The following is a 20,511-nucleotide window of genomic DNA, read 5'->3' as shown; positions in this document are numbered from 1 at the left end:
AATGCCTGGCAAAGACAACCTATGCAGTTCCTTTAATGTCATTAGCAAGAAGCGATTGCCAGGACGGTCGAGCAAGAATTTCTTTTGCCCATCTACCCGTGAGTAAATTCGTTAGCTAAACATCGACTAAATATACCCTATGTGTGCTTACCTGGAGACGGCTGGTTTGTCGTCAATTGCATTAAAGCCAACTTTGGGAAGCAGATTAAGGTAAGGAAGGTGATAAAGATCTGCTAGAGTTAACACCTGCTATTGCGTCAGTAATTGAAATAGCCAAGTCGGTACGTTTAACAAGACTGCTTACATTGCCTCCAATGTACTTTTACTTGCTCAAAATTCTTTCATAGCCATCCAGGCAGTTCATGAGGTTAGACTCATATAATTTGACCGAGTGTTCGTCAGGACTCAAGCCTTGGTATCTGTTTATCTGTTAGGACCTAAAAAGTAAATATATAGTGTATAGACCACGCTTACGGCTTGAAGAGTTTTTCGTAAACGAACGGGGCAGCCGCAGCCTCAAAGGAGCCTACTTCAAGGCTCAGTCCTTGAGTGTATAGAGCATTTGCTTTTAGTTCGGTCGGAACTAGTTCGGTTCCCTGACTTGCGTATTTGGCTATGATGTAGTGGCAGATAGCTCTACTTTCATAGAGAACGAAGCCATCATCATCCTGAACAAGGGCTTAGTAGCTGGCTTAACACGGGAAGGAGTCCAGATATGTACTATGCATGGAACGCAGCCGAAGGGCTGAATCTTCATATATTCCTCTCCCTTATGTTCTCCTTTGGACAAGTCGACGGTGACATACTCAAATGGGACATTTAGTTCGTTAAGAACAAGTACAACACGCTGGGTATTAGTTGAAGGGGAAAACCCGTACAACTTGAGAACCATGGTTGTTAAATGGGAAGTACAGGCGTCTAAGTATAGTTGATTTGGGTAGCCACGTAGATAGGCAATGATCTTTCCCAAAAGCTGAGTTAGGTACGACGTCTCATCTTATCTTTGGCTCCAGGTAACCAGCAGCTATTTATATTAGCCACCTCGGGTAGTAACTCAAGAGGGCGGGGTTAAACCATGAAAAGAGGGCTACTCTTCCAGTTGCACGAGGAAGTATGTACACGTTAGTGGCATCATGTCTGAAATACGAGCCGTTAGGTAGCTTGTGGTTAGAACTACCAAGCAGACAGCGCGACGTAATAGTATTGGTTGTCCCAAAGAATTCACGCCAAGAGGGACTAGGCTGCGGAATGGACTTCCAGCATAGCCTTGCTAATGATGTAAGAAACTCGAGTCGGTGGTTATATACGAAAGAAACATGCAGAGACGACTCCTTACACCGGCGCCGAGTCATTTGTACTCAGCACGTATGCATAAGCTACAGACGTCAGCGGCCATAGTGGGGATCCTCCTCCTGGTACCTCAAAATCATTATATTAGTGGATGATCTCCAAAGAACTTAAACGAGAATGTTGACAGCTTTGTATACCTAAGTCTGTGCGTGTTACTCCGTATTGTGAGTTTGAATTTGATAGCTTCAGCTGATAAATAGACTTCCAATCCACGAGATTGAGTTCGGGCCATGAGCTCTCGGGTATTTAATAATCCCTCCCTAGAGGAAGCTGCCGAGATCACCTGACACGAATATGATGACTCAGCAAAGAAGCTCGATCGTCTGACGAAAATAAATGCATCGAGAGAACGAAGATGTAGCTGCCGACGGCTAACCCGTAGCCATGAATTATTTGATCCTCAACGGAAGCCAACTAAAATACAATATATGTTTGGCCAGTCTCGAAAGGTTGGCTTCAGAATTATGTACACCCCATAGTCAACTGCAATTGCCCTCCATAATCTATTTCAACCCCCACTGGTATCAGGATACCTCACTTTGGGAGTCTGGATGTGTGCCATTTATGCCTGAGGAGCAAAGCCAATGCGAGGGCCTTGAGTGTCCCATACAACGAACTGACTCTTCAAGAACACGTCGCCGAAGATGTTTGGTACACCGCCGGTGCTGCCAACTGACTGTACGCCACCGAAGCACATCGATCCGACTGCCTGGTAGTTCATAAATTTACCAGGGACGACAGCATTGTATCCACTGATGCTGAGGGTGAAGTCGGGAAGCTTGGCGTCACAAGGGAATACCCAACCACCTTGCTGCTGGTCCATTTTGGCACCCTGGACTTTTCCGTAGTACTCCTGAACAACATCGTCGCTGAGGAGCATGAGAGTAGTGCCCGTGTCTAAAGAGAGTCAGTATGAAACCTAGGTACTTTGATGCGAAGAGGCTTACCGGCAATGCCATCAATGGAGCTTCCGCGGGCGCCGTGGTGCTGAGCTCCGTGGAATGAATGAGTTGAGTTGGAGCCTCCTCCAATAGAATAGCTCTCTGCAGTGAATCCCCACCATCCCTGGCTGTTGTCTACATTGGTGTAGGCAATCTCTCCAGTGTGTTTGGAATCATCGATATATCCAAAGTCATACGATCCTGGTTGGCCATGCTTGAGAGTGCATGTGAACAGGGGCTTCTCAAGCTGCTTCAAGACAGTATCGAAGAAGGTAGTCTGAGGCTTTGGTTGGACTGATAAATATGTTAGCAAGTTTACAAGTGCAGAATAGTCAGAGTATATATCCTACCAGTATTGAGGACGCTGAAGGACAGCCCCATCAGGCCGTCGGTGGCCTTGTCCTTGGCAAACTGGTCGCTCACTTTCTTCGCGGACTCCACGGCCTGTGAAGAAGCCGTGACATTTCCGATTGAGACGGTGTCGAGGAAAACATCTCCACCAGCAGAGCTCATATCGCCATAGGTGATTTCCCAGGAATACCCATCGAGACGCTTAGACTTGGAGGTGGGCATGTAGAGGTTGTGTCCCTGACTCTGGTCTTTCGGAGTTTCGGTGGAGAATACCCATCTGCAGTTTGTTAGCCACGTAATCATTGCAATTCAACTACTTGTCGATTAAGAAGCAGTTCGCTTACAGATCACCAGAACCAGTGTCGAGATCAAGGTTCAATTTACCCTGTCCAACTGTGACCTGGGTGACGTATTGTTCGTCATCTTTGGTTGGGGTGGTAGGAACAGATCCCCTGGCGGCATCACTGACAGCTTTGGGGACCTTCATGCCGAACTTGTGCAGGGCACGAGCATAAGCGACCGCTGGATGGTGTACCGCCTTCATGGGAATCGCGACCTGAGGAACGTTGAATCGTGCCTTTCCTTTCGTGGGTGCAGCTACCGTCAAGGTAGAACACACTACCAGGACGGCACCAATTTGGCTGATTTGGACCATGGTGGAATAAGTCAAAGTCTGTGAATAGGCTTGAAAGGGGAAAAATGGCAAGGAAAGAAGAAAGCCCGGCTGATTTGAGATGGATAGAGGCCTGGTTAAGATGGGTTCAAAAGGGAGGAAGCAGCTCATATTTATACTCCCATGATGATGTTACGGACGCTCTTGATATCCACAAAATATCCGACTGCCGTCTTCATCCTAGGAGCTCTATGATACGTATTACTCCGCACATAGCCCGCATCAAATTCACACACGGGATGGTAGTGCATGTTTACGGCCATTACGCGGACTCGTAGAAGCAAAATTTATTTCAAGGGCGATATACGCAATCTGCTAGGTCAGCGGGCCGCTTGGGTTTCTCCATTACGAGACCTCGCGTATGTAAACGACTGGGGACCCTTCAACACAAGCTTGGCCAAGGCAACATAAGCCTTGCTAAGCATTCTCAAGCTTTGATCAACGGACACAAGGCCCTCGTCGAATACACCTTGTGCTAACTATATGTAGGTACAGATGTTCCAGAAGAAGTGCAGACAGCGAGTGTGGAGTACAGAGTCCGGGGGATTTTCAGGGAACTACGTAGCAATGCAGAGTTACATGAAACCGCTAGTCAACTGACTGAGAGAGGCAAGATGCAGACGGATATCTTCATACGAATTACAACATCTGGGAGATAATAATCATTGTGATCTACAGAAGGGTAGTGCCGGAGAGAAGAACATCACAACATATCCCTTTTGTCGATCGACAAAAAGAATTTTGGTATAAAATTAGCAGGGATTCAACAACACATGAGCTGGAGAGAAGAGGAGCATTTTTCTCCCCCTGTTTAATATTTAACACCTTGGTGTTTTGAGATGCCGGGCGTGAGACCTAGCACGGGGAATAACTGGCACAGGGTAGAAAGAGACACCGGTTAATGCGCGGCACATCACAAGGGAGGAGCAAGCGCGCACTTTGATAGGCAGATGAACCCTTTTACTCCGAAATGAGAGCGCACAGTGGAATCGTGCTTATTTTTTTCCATCAGGCCAGTAATCACACGTGAAACGTTGAACAAAAACAAGCTTTCTCCGTCAAGGCTTGACCTGGACCAACAAATCCATTATTTCTATTTATACTCGATCTGCTCGCCTCCAATCAGGGGAAAATATCGGCTCCTTCCTATTTTCATCTGGCTGACTATTCGGTTGGCTAGCCGTTGTGATTGGAGATTACTTTGATTATCAGAAGCCGTGATGAACAGACTCCAGCAGCTTCAACTCATAGAGGGCCTATAATTCGTGATCTATACTAACTAATCTATTGCAGGGGGGCAAGCAAGCGGCTGCAACATCGAAGGTTTCCCCGCCCGGACACATGGGATCAGCGTTCAGTTAATTTCCGCGAGCTCCGAGGTAGATGTTTGCGAGAATGCTACTTATGTCAATTTTGACTGACGAGTTTCCACGTAAAAGATAGCAAAGTCACTTGGCCTGGGAATAAATTCTCCAACAAGAGACAAGCGATTACTACCCGTGAGAGACAGCCAGCAAGGTACTTATGGTGTGCTTTGCCGTTAACCCCCTAAGTTATCGAATCAGGGGGTGATGAAGGTTTAGAGCCGTTCGCTTGGGAGTTTCCCTTCAGAATCTGTCGAGACCCAAGACTGCTCCTCCACCGCAAAGATATAACCTATTTCGAAAACCGACATTCCGTAAATCCGGAAAAAAATCTGGGGGTAATTAACGTAGCGTTATATCTGTGGCGCACTTGCGGACTCAGTATTCAGGCCGTAGAGTCTAGAAAAAGCAGGATACTTTGTCTATTTCGATAAAGGGGAGAAACACGCATCCGTAGAGTTTTCACATCCTGCGCGAGGGAGATGTGCCCTGCTGGCAGGAATACTAGCAACTGCGCCAAATCTCTGCCTGCCGAAGCCCTCACAAACGCTGCCAGCCCCTGATTGGTGTTCCTGAGGCCAAGCACTGCTGACTAACATGTCAAACACGCTAGCTAAAAACGTCAAAAACATGGAGAGAACCACACGTGACTAATGACGTATTTCAGACGATCACTTCCCTGTCAGGGCTGAAGATGACTAAGTCATTGCGCCACGAGCTTAGCCACTTTTGGCGCCGCAGCGGAAGGAAGAAGAAGCTGAAGAGAAGCAAACAGTCTGATCGTTGTTTGTGCTCAACGCAGAATACGGACGCCTTGCTACTTCTCCTACTCTTTGGCTATATCGTTGTCTCTTTCATCTTTTTCATTGTCGTGAACCACTGTCTTCTCTGCGCAATAGACGCATTTTCCTGAGTTTCCGACGCTGCCGAACCACTACGAACGACCATACTTGGCGGGGTTGACATGAGTCTCAAGGGCCTTCAGAAGGGCTTCGCCAGGGCTCCCCAGACTTTCAAACAAAAATTCAACCTTGGAGAGAATACAAAGGATCCCGTCTATATAGATGCGGAGAGAAGGTTCCAGGAGTTGGAGAAAGAGACGAAGAAACTGCATGATGAATCGAAGAAGTACTTCGAAGCCATAAATGGTATGCTTTAATTTACTCATGGTTATCCTGCCCCTCTACCAGTGCGGGATGATTCTAACTGCTCATACTGCGTATAGGCATGCTAAATCACCAGATTGAATTTTCAAAAGCGGTTGCGGAGCTATACAAACCTATCTCTGGTAGAGTCTCAGATCCTGACGCCGCAAAGCCGGAGGGGAACCCGGAAGGTATCCAGGCATGCGAAGAATATGAATCGATTGTGCGCTCCTTACAAGAGACCCTTCAGCCTGAGCTAGAGCTGATAGAGAGCCGGATCATCAGCCCCGCGGACCAGCTGTTAGAGATTATCAAAGTTATCCAAAAGGTTGCTGTCAAGCGTGAACATAAACAGCTGGATTATGACCGACACCGCGCATCCCTGAAGAGGCTACAAGACAAGAAGGAAAAGTCTCTCAAAGATGAGAAGGCTATGTACAAGGCTGAGAACGATGTGGAAGCGGCAACACAAGAGTTTAATTATTACAACGACCTGCTGAAAGATGAACTTCCGAAGTTGTTTAAGCTTGAGGCAGAGTTCATTCAGCCGCTTTTCCAGTCCTTTTATTACATGCAACTAAACGTATTTTATACCCTCCACGATAAAATGCAGGGACTGAATATCGGATATTTCGACTTAACATCAGATGTTGAAGAGGCCTATGAACGAAAACGAGGCGATGTAAAGGAACGAACAGAAGCTTTGAGCATCGTCCACTTCAAAACGACCGGCGGCCGCCGCCCTGGCTCCAAGTTTACACCAAAGGATAAGCTTGCAGCTGAATCAAAATACTCTAGACGGACAACCGATGCCTCCTCCGATCCTAACCCTCCACCTCCTTACTCCGCCCATACCGCTTCAACTCTTATCGGTCGTGCCAACAGCACAAGCCCTGCCTCCCTCGCGGCGGCTGCAAAGTCAAAACCCGCTCCTCCACCGCCGAAACCCAAACCAGCGAAGTTTAGCGCTGCACCCGTTGAAACTGCTACTGCTCTTTACGACTATGAGGCCCAGGCTGTGGGTGACCTGAGCTTTACTACTGGTGATGTCATCGAGATCACCCACCGCACAGCCAATACTAATGAGTGGTGGACTGGAAAAATTGACGGAAAGTCCGGACAGTTTCCAGGTATGCATTACTTGAGAAAGTCAAATACCTGTTGTTGAGTGTGATAATCGCTAACTGTGATTCTGTGACCAGCTAACTACGTCAAGTTAAATGTCTAAACAAGCACTCATATACCTATAGACTGGAGCGTCCTTGATACCTGCTATCTATTCTCCCCCTTTGTCGCACATAGTACCTTCATGCACCATGTTCCTACATCATACTAACCCGTACCAATTACTGAGTCAAAAAATACCCCAATACATGCAATACTTTCCATGATCCACCCTCCGCACATGCCACGACGTTCTCCTCATGCACTCTCTCAGTACTTTTTAAGGCACATCCCTACATCTCCATAAGTAGCCAGTTAGGTTGCTCATCGATGTTTTTACGTCTCGCTTTACGAAACCCTTAAATAGATAGCTAACTATATATTTCCCCTTATTTAACTCGTCCCGACTTCACTCCTATTCTACCGATGTTTAATATTTTGTCTTTGAAGGGATGTGTATTTCGATGGCGTGCCGCATAAAAGCTATTCCAATTACCACCTCTTCACTTCTCTTCGTTGAGTAGCCGAGTGAACGTCATAATCAGGCGTATTCAAGCAACTAGTTATGAGTCCTAATGCTGACAGTGGTTAACTAGTGTAGGTTGGCCATACCAGAAATCTGGAGGTTCTGAATACCGTAATATTACAGTAACAGCAACGTAGAACACCAGAATTACGTTGATCTACTATTTCTATAATACTATAGTTGCGCAACTATCAGTATCTTTAGTATCCCAGTAATTAATATATTAGTAACGTAGCTATTACCATAAAGGTATTAAAGAATATAAGTTAATTAATATTAATTAATCAATAATAATACTAATAATATACTAACTATTTTATTACTATCCTTATTATTATATGTAATATACTTATCGCATTTTCAAAATAATAATGAAATATGCTTAGTAATGTATATTTAATAATACTTTAATAATACGTTGCAAGCCTAATCTACGTATCTTTAATAATATGCAGCTATTACTAATGATGGTTGATATTACGTAGAATTACAGAAAAATGGTAACACGACGGTATTCCAAACCTACAGATTTCCGGTATGGAGTTATCCTATATCCACGTGACAGGGGTAGTGAATTCGCCCGCCTGAGTCATACATACAGCTTAAAAGTTCCAGGAAGCATTTTGTATTTCTCTCTAACTCAGTGATACTGTCGAATTCTCTTATTTCGTTGATATTCACCATCAATCAATAGCCCTTTGATAGTTACTTCTACTCAATTGCTTTTGGTATCGTTTCCTACTCAACATGGCTCCAACAGTACTTCACCTTCGTGCCGAAGACAAACCCCTCGAGCATAGGTACGTGTATCCTACTTCTTTAGCTACTACACAGCTCGTCTACAGTTTCTAAGAATAGTTACCCAGAAAATATTCAATCTCTATCTCGAGCTTCATGTGACTCTATGAATACTACTCTAACAGCCATTCTACAGATCAGCTCTTACCCCTTCCACAACGAAGGCTCTCATCGCGGCCGGCTTCAAAGTCAATGTCGAGCGTTCTCCCACATCTCCTATTCGCAAGCGAATTTTCGATGACTCCGAATTTGAGGAAGCCGGTGCTACCCTTGTCTCGGAGAGTAGCTGGGTTGATATCCCCTCCGACCACCTTGTCATTGGGTTGAAAGAGCTTGATGAGACCAAGGATTTCCCTCTCAAGCATTCGCACGTTACCTTTGCACATTGTTTCAAGAACCAAGGCGGTTGGGAGAAGGCCCTTGGACGATGGAGCAGAGGTGGCGGTGTGTTGTATGATTTGGAGTTTCTGCAGGTAGGTAATTTATACGTATGCGTGTATGGATGTAAAGTTGACTCATGTACTATAGGACGATAAGGGTCGAAGAGTTGCGGCTTTCGGTGAGCTACCTTGACTCCATGTATGCATTCAATTTTTAACTAATGCCCTTGTAGGCTACCATGCTGGATTTGCTGGAGCCGCTCTCGCCATTAAGACTTGGGCCTGGCAGCTAGAGAATCCCGATGGTACTCCACTCCCAGGAGTTGATGAATTTACTGATGGAAAAGGATACTATTCCAGCGAAGAGGAGATGCTGGAGCAGATTCGTGGTGATGTTGCCAGGGGTGAGAAAATTGCTGGTCGACGACCCCAGATCCTAGTCATTGGTGCCCTTGGACGCTGCGGAAGGTAAGCTGAACTCGTCCGACGAGCTCTTAGGGTAAAGCTAATATCTGTGTGTTAGGGGTGCCGTTGATGCTTGCGTCAAGTCTGGATGCGAAGATATTCTTCGATGGGACATGGCCGAGACTGCGAAGGGCGGACCCTTTATAGAGATTGTCGAAGCTGACATGTGAGCTATTTTTATTACTCCATAAACTTGGTACTTTCTCCGTCTGACTCGAATAGCTTCATCAACTGCATTTATCTCAGTGAGAAGATTGCACCGTTTGTTGATATGAACAGCTTGAAAACTCCAAACCGCAGACTCTCCGTTGTCTGCGATGTTGTAAGTATTTTTCACTCCGAATTTACATGGATTCCAGAGTCCTTACCATTTTTTCAACCGCACAGAGCTGCGATACCTCGAATCCGAACAACCCAATTGTAAGTAGCTGGCTCCTGAATTCGAAGTTCGTTTTAAAACCCAAGCTAACAAATTACAGCCAATCTACGACGTTAACACTGTATGTACCGCGATCGGCTGGGAGAATAGCAATCCAACTAATCCTGTTTTAGACATTCGATAAGCCTACCATCCCCGTTAGCGTCTCCAATCCACCTCTCAGCGTGATCTGTAAGTTTCGCCTTCTCTGCCCTGTATGTATTAAAGAGCTTGATCTAACGCCGATATAGCAATCGACCACCTACCCAGTCTTCTTCCAGCCGAATCTTCTGATGCATTCTCGAACGATCTACTTCCTTCCATGCTTGAAATCCCAAACCGAGCTTCTCATCCTGTTTGGCAGCGTGCGGAGAAGCTTTTCAGGCAGAAGGTTGCTACTCTTCCTGCCGAGCTACAGAAGGTTGAGCAGTAATTGCTCAATACAGTGATTCCTTCGGTACTCCATGCTCACCTGAGGGGGTGAAAGATACACAATGTAGACCATTGCCTATTTAAGGCTTGGAAAAAATATACAAGTAATCAAATGAAATAGCTTGTGGAATGGATTTCAGTTTGATATTTTTATGTTTTATATTTTATTTTTTTCTGGTTCTATGTTAACCCTGCCTCTTCACAGTGACTGGGGCACTGTGGGCACTATACACAGTTAATGTAGCAGATGCTGCCAAACAATAGACATCCCAAGCTGTCCTCCGAATGCAAATAAGATATATAGATAAAAAGAAATTGAACCCAAAGGAACGTGGTGAAACTGGAAAAAGCTGCGAAAGGAGAATAGCAAAGTGCCACCTTTATAACCGATGTAATTTAATTAATGCTTGGAGAAATTCTTCGTCCTGGAAGTGAAAAGAATGTCGAAGGCTGGGGAAATGTAAAATGAGCCGTTAATTCCCTCGCTAAGGGAAAGTTTTCTTTGAAATGAAATGGGAAAGTTAGAAAGGATTATGTCGAGTAGATAACGCTGATAGCTGAAGGCTAACCTCTATCTAAGCCAGAATCCGTAATTAAATCTCAAGTACTCCGCAGGTTCAATGTTGAACCAGGCGGGCTCCGGATGAGTAGTAAACATTTTTCGAGCAGTGGACATTTTTGCATGGGGCTGGGCTTTCTTTGGGCGTAGTGCTTTTGGCAGGGATTCCGAAGACTTCCCCTTTAGGGATTTCATGTGTTTCAAGCCAAATGACGGATCAAAGCTGATCAGTATAAGGGCCTTTGTTCCGTCTGCCATGCCAGCATCAGTCGAATAGACCATGAATCGTTCGTCAGCAGCAGCAACGACCTTCCCAGATTTCGGAGTAGGACTCAAAAGCTTCAGCAGCTCTGGTGGTGCATCGTTTGGGGGCCACATCTTTACTCCACGAGATTGGTATCCTTCTTCAGTTTTAGGGGCTGAATAGCCGCTGATGTCTATTACACTACGAGGATACATTGCAGCACTGGACCCTTTATCATCCATTTCGTATTGTTGGAATTGACGCTTTCTTGCTCCAATACGTAGCCGGAGTCTGTCAGGAGGTGTGCTGAATGGTTTCACTGGTCGTGGGGGGTCATTAACAAGGTCCATAAAGGCGGATGCCATGAGATTGTAGCCGTGGAACTTGGTGCTAGAAAGTGTGAAATCTCGACGGTTGGGAGACTGGGCCTCCTCAGGGGTATATTCGAGGTGATAGAATCTCTTGTGACGCTTCTTCGGCGGTTCATAATTTGGACGATTGAATGGGTCAAGGGTTTTAGCTAGTTGGTCGTCCGGAAGCGAGCGAACTGGTAGGTACTTGGGAAGGCCACTTTTAGGGAACGAGAATTCCGTCCGAGAGTCGCCATCGACAGTGTCGAAGCAATCGAGAGGCTGGCTATAGTGAATGCGAAAGTTCTCACTTCCACTGTTCTCCCACTCATGCCTGCATTCGACGATGGTTAGTTGGCGTGTCGTCGGGTCTACCGCAAGTGATATCTTCGTCCAGTTGTCGTTAATTGGACCTTCACGGTGTTGTCGTCGCCATATTCGCTGCCACTTGACATCAACAGGATTGATGAGTGGAAATCGTACACAAATATAGTAGGAAGTCCAGTCAATTTCTTCATCCTCAAAGGAAGTCTGGTTGGAAACGGCGTAGAAATAACCATCTTTGACCTCAAAACACACAGTTGATCCAATCTCAGATCCCACAAAGTTTTCGAGCTGGATAGATTCCAGGGAGGTATCAGAACCTGTCACGAAGCTGAACCCTTCCAAAATCCACTCACGATGGCCATGCCTCCCACGGCCGGAATGAGTACCAAAGTACATGAATGAACGGTTGAGGCGCACGAAGAGGTTCCGAGTCGAGGTTAGGGGACGGCAGAATCTGACTCGATGGGGTTTCCTGGCAGTTGAGTAGTTTAGGCTCATGTCTATTGCAAGTAACCAGGGCGAGTCTCGCCCTCCAGGCTGGCACAGAAGCGCAACCATTCCATCGCAGTAGCACAGTAACTTGTATTTGCATTTTGAATAAGGTCGTCCATTTGAAATGAGGGGATAAGAGTCAAAGACATCTTTAAGGTCAACAACCTCTTCGTATTCGGCTGCTTTGAGAACGTCCAATGTCCGAATTTGTCCGTCACTGATGTAGCAAACGACTCCCTGATGGAAAAGGAACTCATTCCCGAGCGCAATTAAACTTGCAGAGTATGGTTGAGCACTCGCTATAGCTTCACGGATATCATACACTCTTCCAAGTGCTTCACGATTTGAAATCACCTTTGCAGCAGCAAGCTCCCCTTCCACAGTATAGGCGATATGAGCCTATACAGCATATCAGCACCATATATAGAAATAGCAGAAGAAATTACGGCTATTCTTAGAATTCTTCCTACCTTGACGGCTTTTCGAGCAGTAATCTCATCCTTTAGCAAGCCATAGAGTGTGCGGTTGGTGAGACTTAGGTTAACATAATCGTTTGGATCAAGATAACCAGCTACTTGATGCCATATATCAAAGGGAACTGCATCAAATATCGATGCCATGGTTACCTATTAAATCGCCTTGGGATAAGAACCAACTTGCAGTCGCTGTTCTTGGGCTCTGCAGCACGTTTCACTGGTTAGAGGGAATGGCTTTATACCAGAGCCATCAGCAAAGCAGTGAAGATGACGGTAGTAAGCCAAGGAGGCAGAGAACAGGTGGAGGAGGAGGAAGCTGAAGTTGAGTCTGAAGAGATAGGCGGAGGATGAAGTTCACAAGGGCGTTCCCAAAATGGAAACGGGCAGAGAGAGGACAGCAAAGTGAGGCTAAATCTTACTACCAAGACAAGCAACAATAACCACAAAGGCCAGCACAACAAGGCCACAGCAGCCTGGGTATCTAATAATATATCTTCTGTACTGGGGATTTATCAAAGACGAACGGTTAAAAGGGTGTTGTGAGTCCCTCCGATTTGTAACCGCACTGGCTAATGTGGAAGATAGAGCATTCCCTACACCCGGAACTGGTGGATGAACCAGCTCTAATAAGAGATATCTGGCCCTGGAGCCGCTGGGAAAAGCCCGGCTAGTGCCTTTGTGGGCCGCCACGAGGCTCAAAAGTCAAGATCCGTCTCATCCTACCAACACAATTGCTGGATGTCACTAGTTGGCGGACTCGTGTGGCGGCGAGTGCTGCGGTGGAGGAAGACTCAAGGCCAGACACTAGTTGATTGGGTCTGAAAGGGTTCAATAATACCAGAGACGCCTTGAAACTGGACAGGGACGAGGAAAAAGCAATGCAAGTCAGAGACAGGAGAATGAATCATGGCCAACCGTAGTCTGGTTTGCAACGAGAAATGAGGCTCAAGGGAGGAGAAGAGCCTCCTTTTAGCGTGCAAAGCCTTACGAAATCACGCCCACCCGCGGCCTGATCATCTTAACACCAGCTTTGTTGGCGCGAAATACCGAGAGCTAGCCGTGTTTGTCATCCTGCAGGACAACTGAGGCGCCTGAAGCTCCTCTTTTTCTGCTTTTTTGGACCCGAGGCGGACCGATAAACAGTGTGGTTATGAGCGTTGGGAGGATGCGGATGCCGACTCCCTTTCTGGTCGTCCGCACAGATCCGCAGAAAGAGCATCACATCCTGGAATGACGCGAAGACGACAAAGCTTTACTCTCCCACGTCAGTTACACCACCAGCCCACCATGATCCCACAAAACATCACCCCTCGCCCGATCCGTAGCTGCGTTGCCGTTTGACAGCCAAGCCGAAAAAGGATAAACATAATTGACCGTCACCTGATTGTGGCTGAGCAATGGCATCCCCAGAGCATGGAGTACGAAGAAGGGAGATGCTCACCTGTACTCCGTACAGGGAGCTTTGGGGGAAGCGATCCCGGGCAAAGGGAATACTGTCTCAGGCACGAAAGTTGGCAACAGAGCCGCATGGCTCTTCGACAAATTCTCGCCAACGATTCGCTCAAAAGGTGGACCAACCGAGCCGCGCATGGCCCCTAGCATGCTCAGATGGCGTGTTATTGGCTACTTATACATTCCAGCCTCCATACGGAGTATCTAGGCTGCCATATTACTCCCAATGTTTTGCCCCTGTCTCCAGTCAAGGGGGATACTCCGCAATCCATTTGATGACAGAACATTTCGCCCTGGGTTTCCTTTTGTGGTAGTCAGCTCGTACCCCGGCCTGCATTATCAGTTTGATGTTCCGCTCTCGGTCTCCGCTCTGGCTCCAGCTTCAGCTTCAAGTGTCAACTATATCGAGCTGAGGTCGGCAAAAAAAAAAAGTTCGAAGTTTTGATTCGTGGCATGACTCTCCGCTGTCAGACACTGGATTCGTAACTTGAAGCTCTGGGGGGTGACGAGTTCAAATTACGTGAGGTTGTGGCTTGAACTACTGGCAGTTCGTGGCAAACACTTATTTTCCATGCAATTACCTGACAAAGGTATTTTTCTTTGAACCATGAGCTAGGGATACTCAGCTATTTAATAAACAGGATAGGTCTCCTAGCTAGGAAAATCCTAAATGTTCACCGCTGCCTGGGGAAAAGAAATTGGACGCTCGACACATGCTCTTGGAGCGTTGACGAAAATAAGATTCTAGTCCGGAGTATCAGCCAAAGAGATAAGCGATTTGAATTTCTTGACGCAGTCAACACATATCTCTCTTATTCCCATGAGACAATATTGCCGCATCTATGCAAGGTCATCCCAAGCACCGTAACGATTGGCTAGGGCTACAGTACTACTTACATGGAGCCATGGTATTATATCCTCTCACTTGAGGACGGTTCTACATGCACGCTGCCTTAAGGTGATAGAAATAGGCCGAGAGACAATGCACGAACTGAGTACTCGTCTCACTGAAGGAGGTGGGTGTTTCACGAGCAAACGTGAGGAACCAGTAATGCCACTTACACGTTGCATCTGGGTCTTTTTTAGGCTCAAGGATCTGGTATATGGATCTTTAGGTCAGGATCAGTCTTGCGTGCTTTCAGTGACTGCTGCCTTCATACCTTCAGTCACGGGAGCCCGTAATAACCCGAGTCTTATCCTCGGATTGATAAACCATCTTGCAGCAACAGTGCCAACATCTTTTCCTTGGATTAAAACAGAGTTAAAGATGCGAAAACCCACACTTACACCGTTGGACCACTTCAATGAGATCCAGCATTCAAATATGCACGGAGAAATGAAGTCTATGCATATTTTATCCAAACTCCGATGCAGACCGGTCTAGGTAAATGTATTTAAGTTCTGCCTCCCCTGATAGTCCATGCTGACTATAGTGGCTCAATCTAAGAAAGATATATCAGGAACACTTCCCACCAAAAACGACAAGAACCTGGGTTTTGCCCGTGTGTTATGAGGAATACCGACTCCTATTACTGAAGAGAGCTGCTCTACTCTTTCATTTTCTCCTCACTTGTATTCAAATACGAATACATATGTCATCAGTGAGATAAGAGTATTTATTCTGGACAAACACCATGCGAATAAATTGATACTGTTATTAACTGATGCTCAGCTTTTGCTACCTGCTAGGTCTTATATGCTACAACTTCTTTATCTGTGACCAAAACCCCCAGCTGTCCGAATGGCTCCGAGGGGGAGTTGGACTGGCCAATTTGACCAAAAGCAGAGCTGGTATGATTTACTCTTGCTGGATACCATACGGATGCTCAAAGAATACTGCAGTATGGCAGTGTTACAAACGAATGCAGGGAAAAGAAGGATAATTCATGATATTCGACGTAATACGACGATGTGCAAAGAGGAGAGTTCGCCCAGGCATTTCAAGAATGGACAGAGAAGGCTACGAGCAGATGGGGGTCTTTGGTATAAAGATGAAATTGGTCAAATTTCCCCGTGCTTACAAACTGGGATTGGTCTAACTGCCTACAAAAAGCAGAGAGATGTTTAAAGAAGCAGACATTTCAACAAGCAGACATTTCGTTTCTCTGACAAGCTATTCTATGGCAGTTTCTGCTTTCATACACTGACGTGGAAGCTTACTTAACCTGCAACACAGAGAGGCTACTTGCATGTACGCCCTAATTCTCTGTGAACCGAGGTTTTCACAGCATAGACAGCAAACAAGATAACATTGCTGCCATGGTCGGCGTTCGAATATGAACCGTCGTCGATGGGAGGCGGACAACGCTTTTCTTTACATGCCCCGTACTCAGGCATTACATACCCCACCACCAGGAAAGGGATTCGTTGCCTCCGCCTAATTTTCTTGGGCGTGTGACCTCAGCGTCCTCACTCGAATCCTACGTCCGCTCCATATATCGCAGCGCGGGTTGGGTCTGATCTGCGTGCATTCGCGAGGCTGCAGATATATTAGCAACAACGTGAGATTGTTATGCAGGTGAAATTCCCGATTAGATATATCTGCTCTTTGCAGTGTCTGCTTGGTCCAGAGTAAGATCTGGTTGTTGGCAAGCCTTGCGTCCCTGTGCACAAGAAGGACGTGTAACTTCATGGAGAATGGGCAAAGTGCGTCCTCGGTGCGTTTTTAACTCATACAATCTCCCATTTTGTATAAAATGCCGCAAGCCTTCGCTAAAACAAGACTGGGTCAAAGACACTGACATCACTGCTTGGATTTCCAACAGTCGCAACGAGTGACCAACATGGAAGCTCATTATTAGTTAACTAACTAGGTATAGGCTAGGTATAGGAGTGAAGAAAGTGCCTTCCGTTGGAGAAGGAGTTGTTCCGGCAATGGGCGAGCTACCCAAAAAAAAAAAAAAAAAAAAAAGATTCCTTGACTGAGGCCGAGATGTTAAACTCGGCGGCTCGGTCCTCGTTGCACACAGTACGAAGAACAAGAAGATTGTTGCATGCCCAGTTACACAGTGACCTCTGACATCCCTCCCAGTTCACCAACCAAACTCAGTTAGGAGCCAATAGGGTGGCAAATTGGGTGTTCTTGCGGTATATCATTCGCCCGCAGTCCAGCTCACCCTGCACGGCCTAGGCTTTATCTCAAGGCCAGCTCACTGCCATCAAGTTCTATATGCCTTGATTATATCTATATAATCGATGTCAACCTGTCAGCCCCGCCAGTTCGGCTTATAATCCCCAATAGACACTGGATCTGTCGCTACCGATCTAATAACTAGTCCATTTGCACTCCTAGATGGAGCGCCATGGAGAATGGCCCGCAAAGCCGGGCGTTGCAGATCTGCCATGGGCATATGAACTTCGGTCATCTGAAGGATTTGCCGTTTTTGCAGTGGCAGTTGCAATGTTTGTGGTAAGCCTAAGCTATGTATACTGATTCGTCGGAAATATATACTTAGCTGTACGTCTAGGATTCATTCATATATTCAATGGTATTACCATATCAATAACAAATTTTGTTCTCACATCTTATTAACGATATCAGATCGTTCCAATAATTCCCAAAGTACTAGGAGACATTGGGAATTTACCTAGGGAAGAAAGTATGGACCCATCCTCCAATACTACCTTCAGTGGTTTGTTTGTGTTGACCATATATACATAACTTTAGTTCAAACATGGGTTGCCATTCTACTTGCTTCATATGGGGCCACTTTGATTATTGGATCTCGTATGTCTCCGGATTCAATGATCTTAGCACTTGTTATTAACAGAATGTTAGTTGTGTTTGGCTATATATCAGATCATTCCCGTCAACGTAAACCAGCTTTTTTTATAGGGCTGATTTCCATGGCTGGTGCAGTTACTCTGTTTATTGTTTCAACCTCCCCTCCAGTGCTAGTTATTGCGAGGCTTTTGCAGGGTCTGGCCGCTGGTGGTGTATGGGTGGCAGGACTTGCACTTATTGCAAATAGAGTAAGCAGAGACCGCATTGGAGAGGCTATGGGCCACACAACTTTAGGAATGACATGGGGAGGTCTCCTTGGTCCGTTTACCGGTATCATGTGAGTACAAGTGCAATATGGTCTATTATTATGTTTGGCGACTGATAAGTTTTATAGTTATGATAAATTTGGATATTACGCTTCATTTGCAATTCCATTATCATTGTTAGGCTTGGATGTGATCCTACGATTTGCTATCATTGAAGGTTCTTTTTTGGGTCTTTAGGGATAAAGAATATATAACATTGCTGACTGTCCTTCAGATCGTTCGGAATCCTGTTTAACCAACGGTTATAAAGCGGGTTCTGGAGACTCATCCGAGACTACTCCATGCCTTGCGGATGACGACCAAGCCTCACTTTTCCAACCTCCATCACAGTTGGATTCTGAAGCTCAATGCTCCAATCCTACTGTATCACGAAAGCACCTGCCACCGATGGTACAGCTTCTTCGAGATCCAAAAATACTAGTTACCCTGCTTGAAATAGCGGTTGCAGCTTCTATCCTGTCCGCCTTCGAGGCAGTACGTTCCCTATTTATTCCGATATCAACTACATTTACCAAAGTCTATGTACTAAACTTGTCCATCTTTTAGACTTTGCCATTATTCGTAATACAGCGGTTTGGTTGGGGTTCGGCCGGAGCTGGATTGATATTCCTCTCAATAACAGTTCCCAGTACGGCTGGTATCCTCATCGGAAAGCTCGCGGATAAAGTTGGTACTCGCTATTTTTCACCGCTAGCTTTTCTGCTGGCCGGCCCTGCGGTCTTCCTTATGCGCTATGTGACAGGACCAAGTGTGATGGATGTCCTATTACTCGTGGACCTGCTAGCTGCGGCTGGTTTATCAGTTGTCATCATAGAAGTGATTACAATGACGGAGGTCTTCCACTCAGTTAGTGATGCTGAGGCGAAAACACCCGAGGCATTTGGCCCGTATGGCGCTGTTGCTCAGGCCTACGCAATTCTGAATATATCCTTTGCATGCGGCCAATTTGCAGGTCCCTTGATTGCGGGGCTATTAAAGGATGGTACAGGCTGGCAGGGCATGACCCTTGCCCTCTCCTTGTGCTGTCCTCCCATGGCTCTTTTTGTCGGACTGTTTAATTGGTGGACACAAGTATCTACAACGGCTGTAGACCTGAATGAATAATCTTAGAGGTAAGTTATATGCTGGACCATTGGATTGCTAGGAGAAATTAGTACATATATTTACTTTGTGTTCATGAAATAGCAGCACAAAACAAGAAATAAGATATGACATATAAAGGTGAACCTTAAGCCTCTATTGGCATAATAATCATCTAAGCCCAGATTTAAACAATATAGAGACGCATGTTGTCAATTTATAGGTCAATAGTCGCATCCCGGCGCGGTATAAAGGCAGGTATCGCTAACGCCGCACGATAAAAAGCACCCACCAACTTCAACCCAACCTCAAGAAACAAGTGAGCAGAACGAGAATATAGTGATAAGGCATAAAACTCAAAAAGGCTGAAGTAATCAACAGGAAATATCCAAGCATGTACCTGGAATGCTAGCAACGAGGTGGCGTAGGCTCGCAAACGATTTTTTAAGTCGAGAGGTGATATGCCAGTTAATCAAACGTAATTTCCTCAAAATCGCGCATCAAAATGCCCATTTGAGCCCGCCTAGCAGCTTCAGCGACAAGATTGACATTCTGTAAGAACTGGGCTGTAGCAGTCTTGCCACACATTTCCTGCTGTTGACTCTGGCCTTGCAGGTGAATCTGCTGGTCTGATGCGTGTTGAGTTTGTATCTGTGACTGCATTTCAGCATCTGTTTGAGTACCAGCTTGGTATAATCGTAATCTTTGTAATGAATTCGTTTGGGAAGACGCGGATGTAGACTGGCTGGTGAACACTGCTGTCTGGGACAATGTGGTAGCTAGGGGTTGCTGATGCTGCTGCAGATGTTTCTGATGCTCCGGTTGTACGGAAAATCCCATTTGGTCCTTGCTCTGCAGAGTCTGGTTTGCCATTGTGAGCGGCGTGATTGAGCGAATGATCGTGTAGTTTTGTGCGTGGGAGGATGGAATAGTTTGCTTCGAGCAGGACGTGCAATGGATGGTACGTGGCAGTTATGTCTCTAGCTCTCCTCTTTTGTCGATAGATGTCGGCACAGGCGCATTAACTACCCGTCAGCCTAGAAGTGTACGGCGTAGACAGGCTGATATTCAAGAAGTAGGTGAAAAGGGCCAGCAGCACTCCCGCCAAAGTAAACGAAGAACGAAAAGTGACAATCTGAAGCAAGAAACGGTCGATCATGCAACGTCGGAACATCTGAGATCGTGCCTCGGCAAGGTGCTTGTAAGGACGATACACGTCAGTTGGCAGGTACTTTGCGGGAGTTTCACTTTCCAGCCAATAAACAGAACTTTTATTTTACCGGGTATCGTCGCTGTAACCGTACCATACGCGCTAAACTCATGATCGAATTATTACGTCATGTGGGGAGAGAAATATCTCACGTGATAATCTTATCTTATCTTGATTAGTCACATCTTATTTCTAGAGATTTGTGTAACTTTGAATGAAGTTTTTTATATGTGAAGAGGTCGTGGCATCACCGACTAGCCCGGA

General features: G+C 46.0%; 7 protein-coding genes across 12 annotated transcripts; 3 read left to right on the top strand and 4 right to left on the bottom strand.

The window, feature by feature from the left end:
* Nucleotides 1-19: 19 nt before the first annotated feature.
* Nucleotides 20-892, bottom strand: TERG_00579 (uncharacterized protein; the record flags this gene model as incomplete). Its single annotated transcript, XM_003238540.1, has 5 exons — nucleotides 20-92; nucleotides 152-246; nucleotides 389-419; nucleotides 475-668; nucleotides 722-892. The coding sequence occupies 5 exons, from the start codon at nucleotides 890-892 to the stop codon at nucleotides 20-22; spliced, it is 564 nt and encodes a 187-aa protein (XP_003238588.1).
* Nucleotides 893-2,982: 2,090 nt separating this feature from the next.
* Nucleotides 2,983-3,426, bottom strand: TERG_00578 (uncharacterized protein; the record flags this gene model as incomplete). Its single annotated transcript, XM_003238539.2, has 1 exon — nucleotides 2,983-3,426. The coding sequence occupies one exon, from the start codon at nucleotides 3,424-3,426 to the stop codon at nucleotides 2,983-2,985; it is 444 nt and encodes a 147-aa protein (XP_003238587.2).
* Nucleotides 3,427-5,643: 2,217 nt separating this feature from the next.
* On the top strand, nucleotides 5,644-7,052 carry TERG_00577 (uncharacterized protein; the record flags this gene model as incomplete). 3 transcript variants are annotated; one of them, XM_003238538.1, is made up of 3 exons in its annotated part: nucleotides 5,644-5,827; nucleotides 5,905-6,954; nucleotides 7,027-7,052. In XM_003238538.1, 3 exons carry the CDS (start codon nucleotides 5,644-5,646, stop codon nucleotides 7,050-7,052), a joined length of 1,260 nt encoding a protein of 419 aa, XP_003238586.1. The 3 variants fall into 3 exon arrangements, with proteins under 3 accessions (XP_003238586.1, XP_047603574.1, XP_047605158.1); XM_047747613.1 differs by lacking the exon at nucleotides 7,027-7,052 and having other exon boundaries at nucleotides 5,905-6,992; XM_047749131.1 differs by lacking the exon at nucleotides 5,644-5,827 and having other exon boundaries at nucleotides 5,907-6,954.
* Nucleotides 7,053-8,261: 1,209 nt separating this feature from the next.
* Nucleotides 8,262-10,008, top strand: TERG_00576 (uncharacterized protein; the record flags this gene model as incomplete). Of its 4 annotated transcripts, XM_003238537.1 has the most annotated exons (10): nucleotides 8,262-8,314; nucleotides 8,449-8,785; nucleotides 8,841-8,871; nucleotides 8,926-9,160; nucleotides 9,216-9,323; nucleotides 9,380-9,479; nucleotides 9,545-9,577; nucleotides 9,637-9,657; nucleotides 9,710-9,767; nucleotides 9,827-10,008. In XM_003238537.1, 10 exons carry the CDS (start codon nucleotides 8,262-8,264, stop codon nucleotides 10,006-10,008), a joined length of 1,158 nt encoding a protein of 385 aa, XP_003238585.1. The 4 variants fall into 4 exon arrangements, with proteins under 4 accessions (XP_003238585.1, XP_047605155.1, XP_047605156.1 ...); XM_047749128.1 differs by lacking the exon at nucleotides 9,827-10,008 and having other exon boundaries at nucleotides 9,710-9,826; XM_047749129.1 differs by lacking the exons at nucleotides 9,710-9,767; nucleotides 9,827-10,008 and having other exon boundaries at nucleotides 9,545-9,709.
* A 570-nt stretch (nucleotides 10,009-10,578) lies between these two features.
* TERG_00575 (uncharacterized protein) lies at nucleotides 10,579-12,599 on the bottom strand (the record flags this gene model as incomplete). Its single annotated transcript, XM_003238536.1, has 2 exons — nucleotides 10,579-12,378; nucleotides 12,450-12,599. 2 exons carry the CDS (start codon nucleotides 12,597-12,599, stop codon nucleotides 10,579-10,581), a joined length of 1,950 nt encoding a protein of 649 aa, XP_003238584.1.
* Nucleotides 12,600-17,199: 4,600 nt separating this feature from the next.
* On the top strand, nucleotides 17,200-19,061 carry TERG_00574 (uncharacterized protein; the record flags this gene model as incomplete). The annotated part of the gene is made up of 6 exons (XM_047747612.1): nucleotides 17,200-17,316; nucleotides 17,449-17,539; nucleotides 17,575-17,968; nucleotides 18,026-18,114; nucleotides 18,172-18,431; nucleotides 18,528-19,061. 6 exons carry the CDS (start codon nucleotides 17,200-17,202, stop codon nucleotides 19,059-19,061), a joined length of 1,485 nt encoding a protein of 494 aa, XP_047603573.1.
* A 444-nt stretch (nucleotides 19,062-19,505) lies between these two features.
* On the bottom strand, nucleotides 19,506-19,910 carry TERG_00573 (uncharacterized protein; the record flags this gene model as incomplete). Its single annotated transcript, XM_003238534.1, has 1 exon — nucleotides 19,506-19,910. The coding sequence occupies one exon, from the start codon at nucleotides 19,908-19,910 to the stop codon at nucleotides 19,506-19,508; it is 405 nt and encodes a 134-aa protein (XP_003238582.1).
* Between the last annotated feature and the right edge of the window lie 601 nt (nucleotides 19,911-20,511).

This window comes from Trichophyton rubrum (genome assembly GCF_000151425.1).
Source record: "Trichophyton rubrum CBS 118892 genomic scaffold supercont2.1, whole genome shotgun sequence".
In the NCBI taxonomy this organism is placed as follows: domain Eukaryota; kingdom Fungi; phylum Ascomycota; class Eurotiomycetes; order Onygenales; family Arthrodermataceae; genus Trichophyton; species Trichophyton rubrum.
Note: the sequence above shows the minus strand (reverse complement) of the source record. Positions and strands in the feature narration are given on the sequence as shown.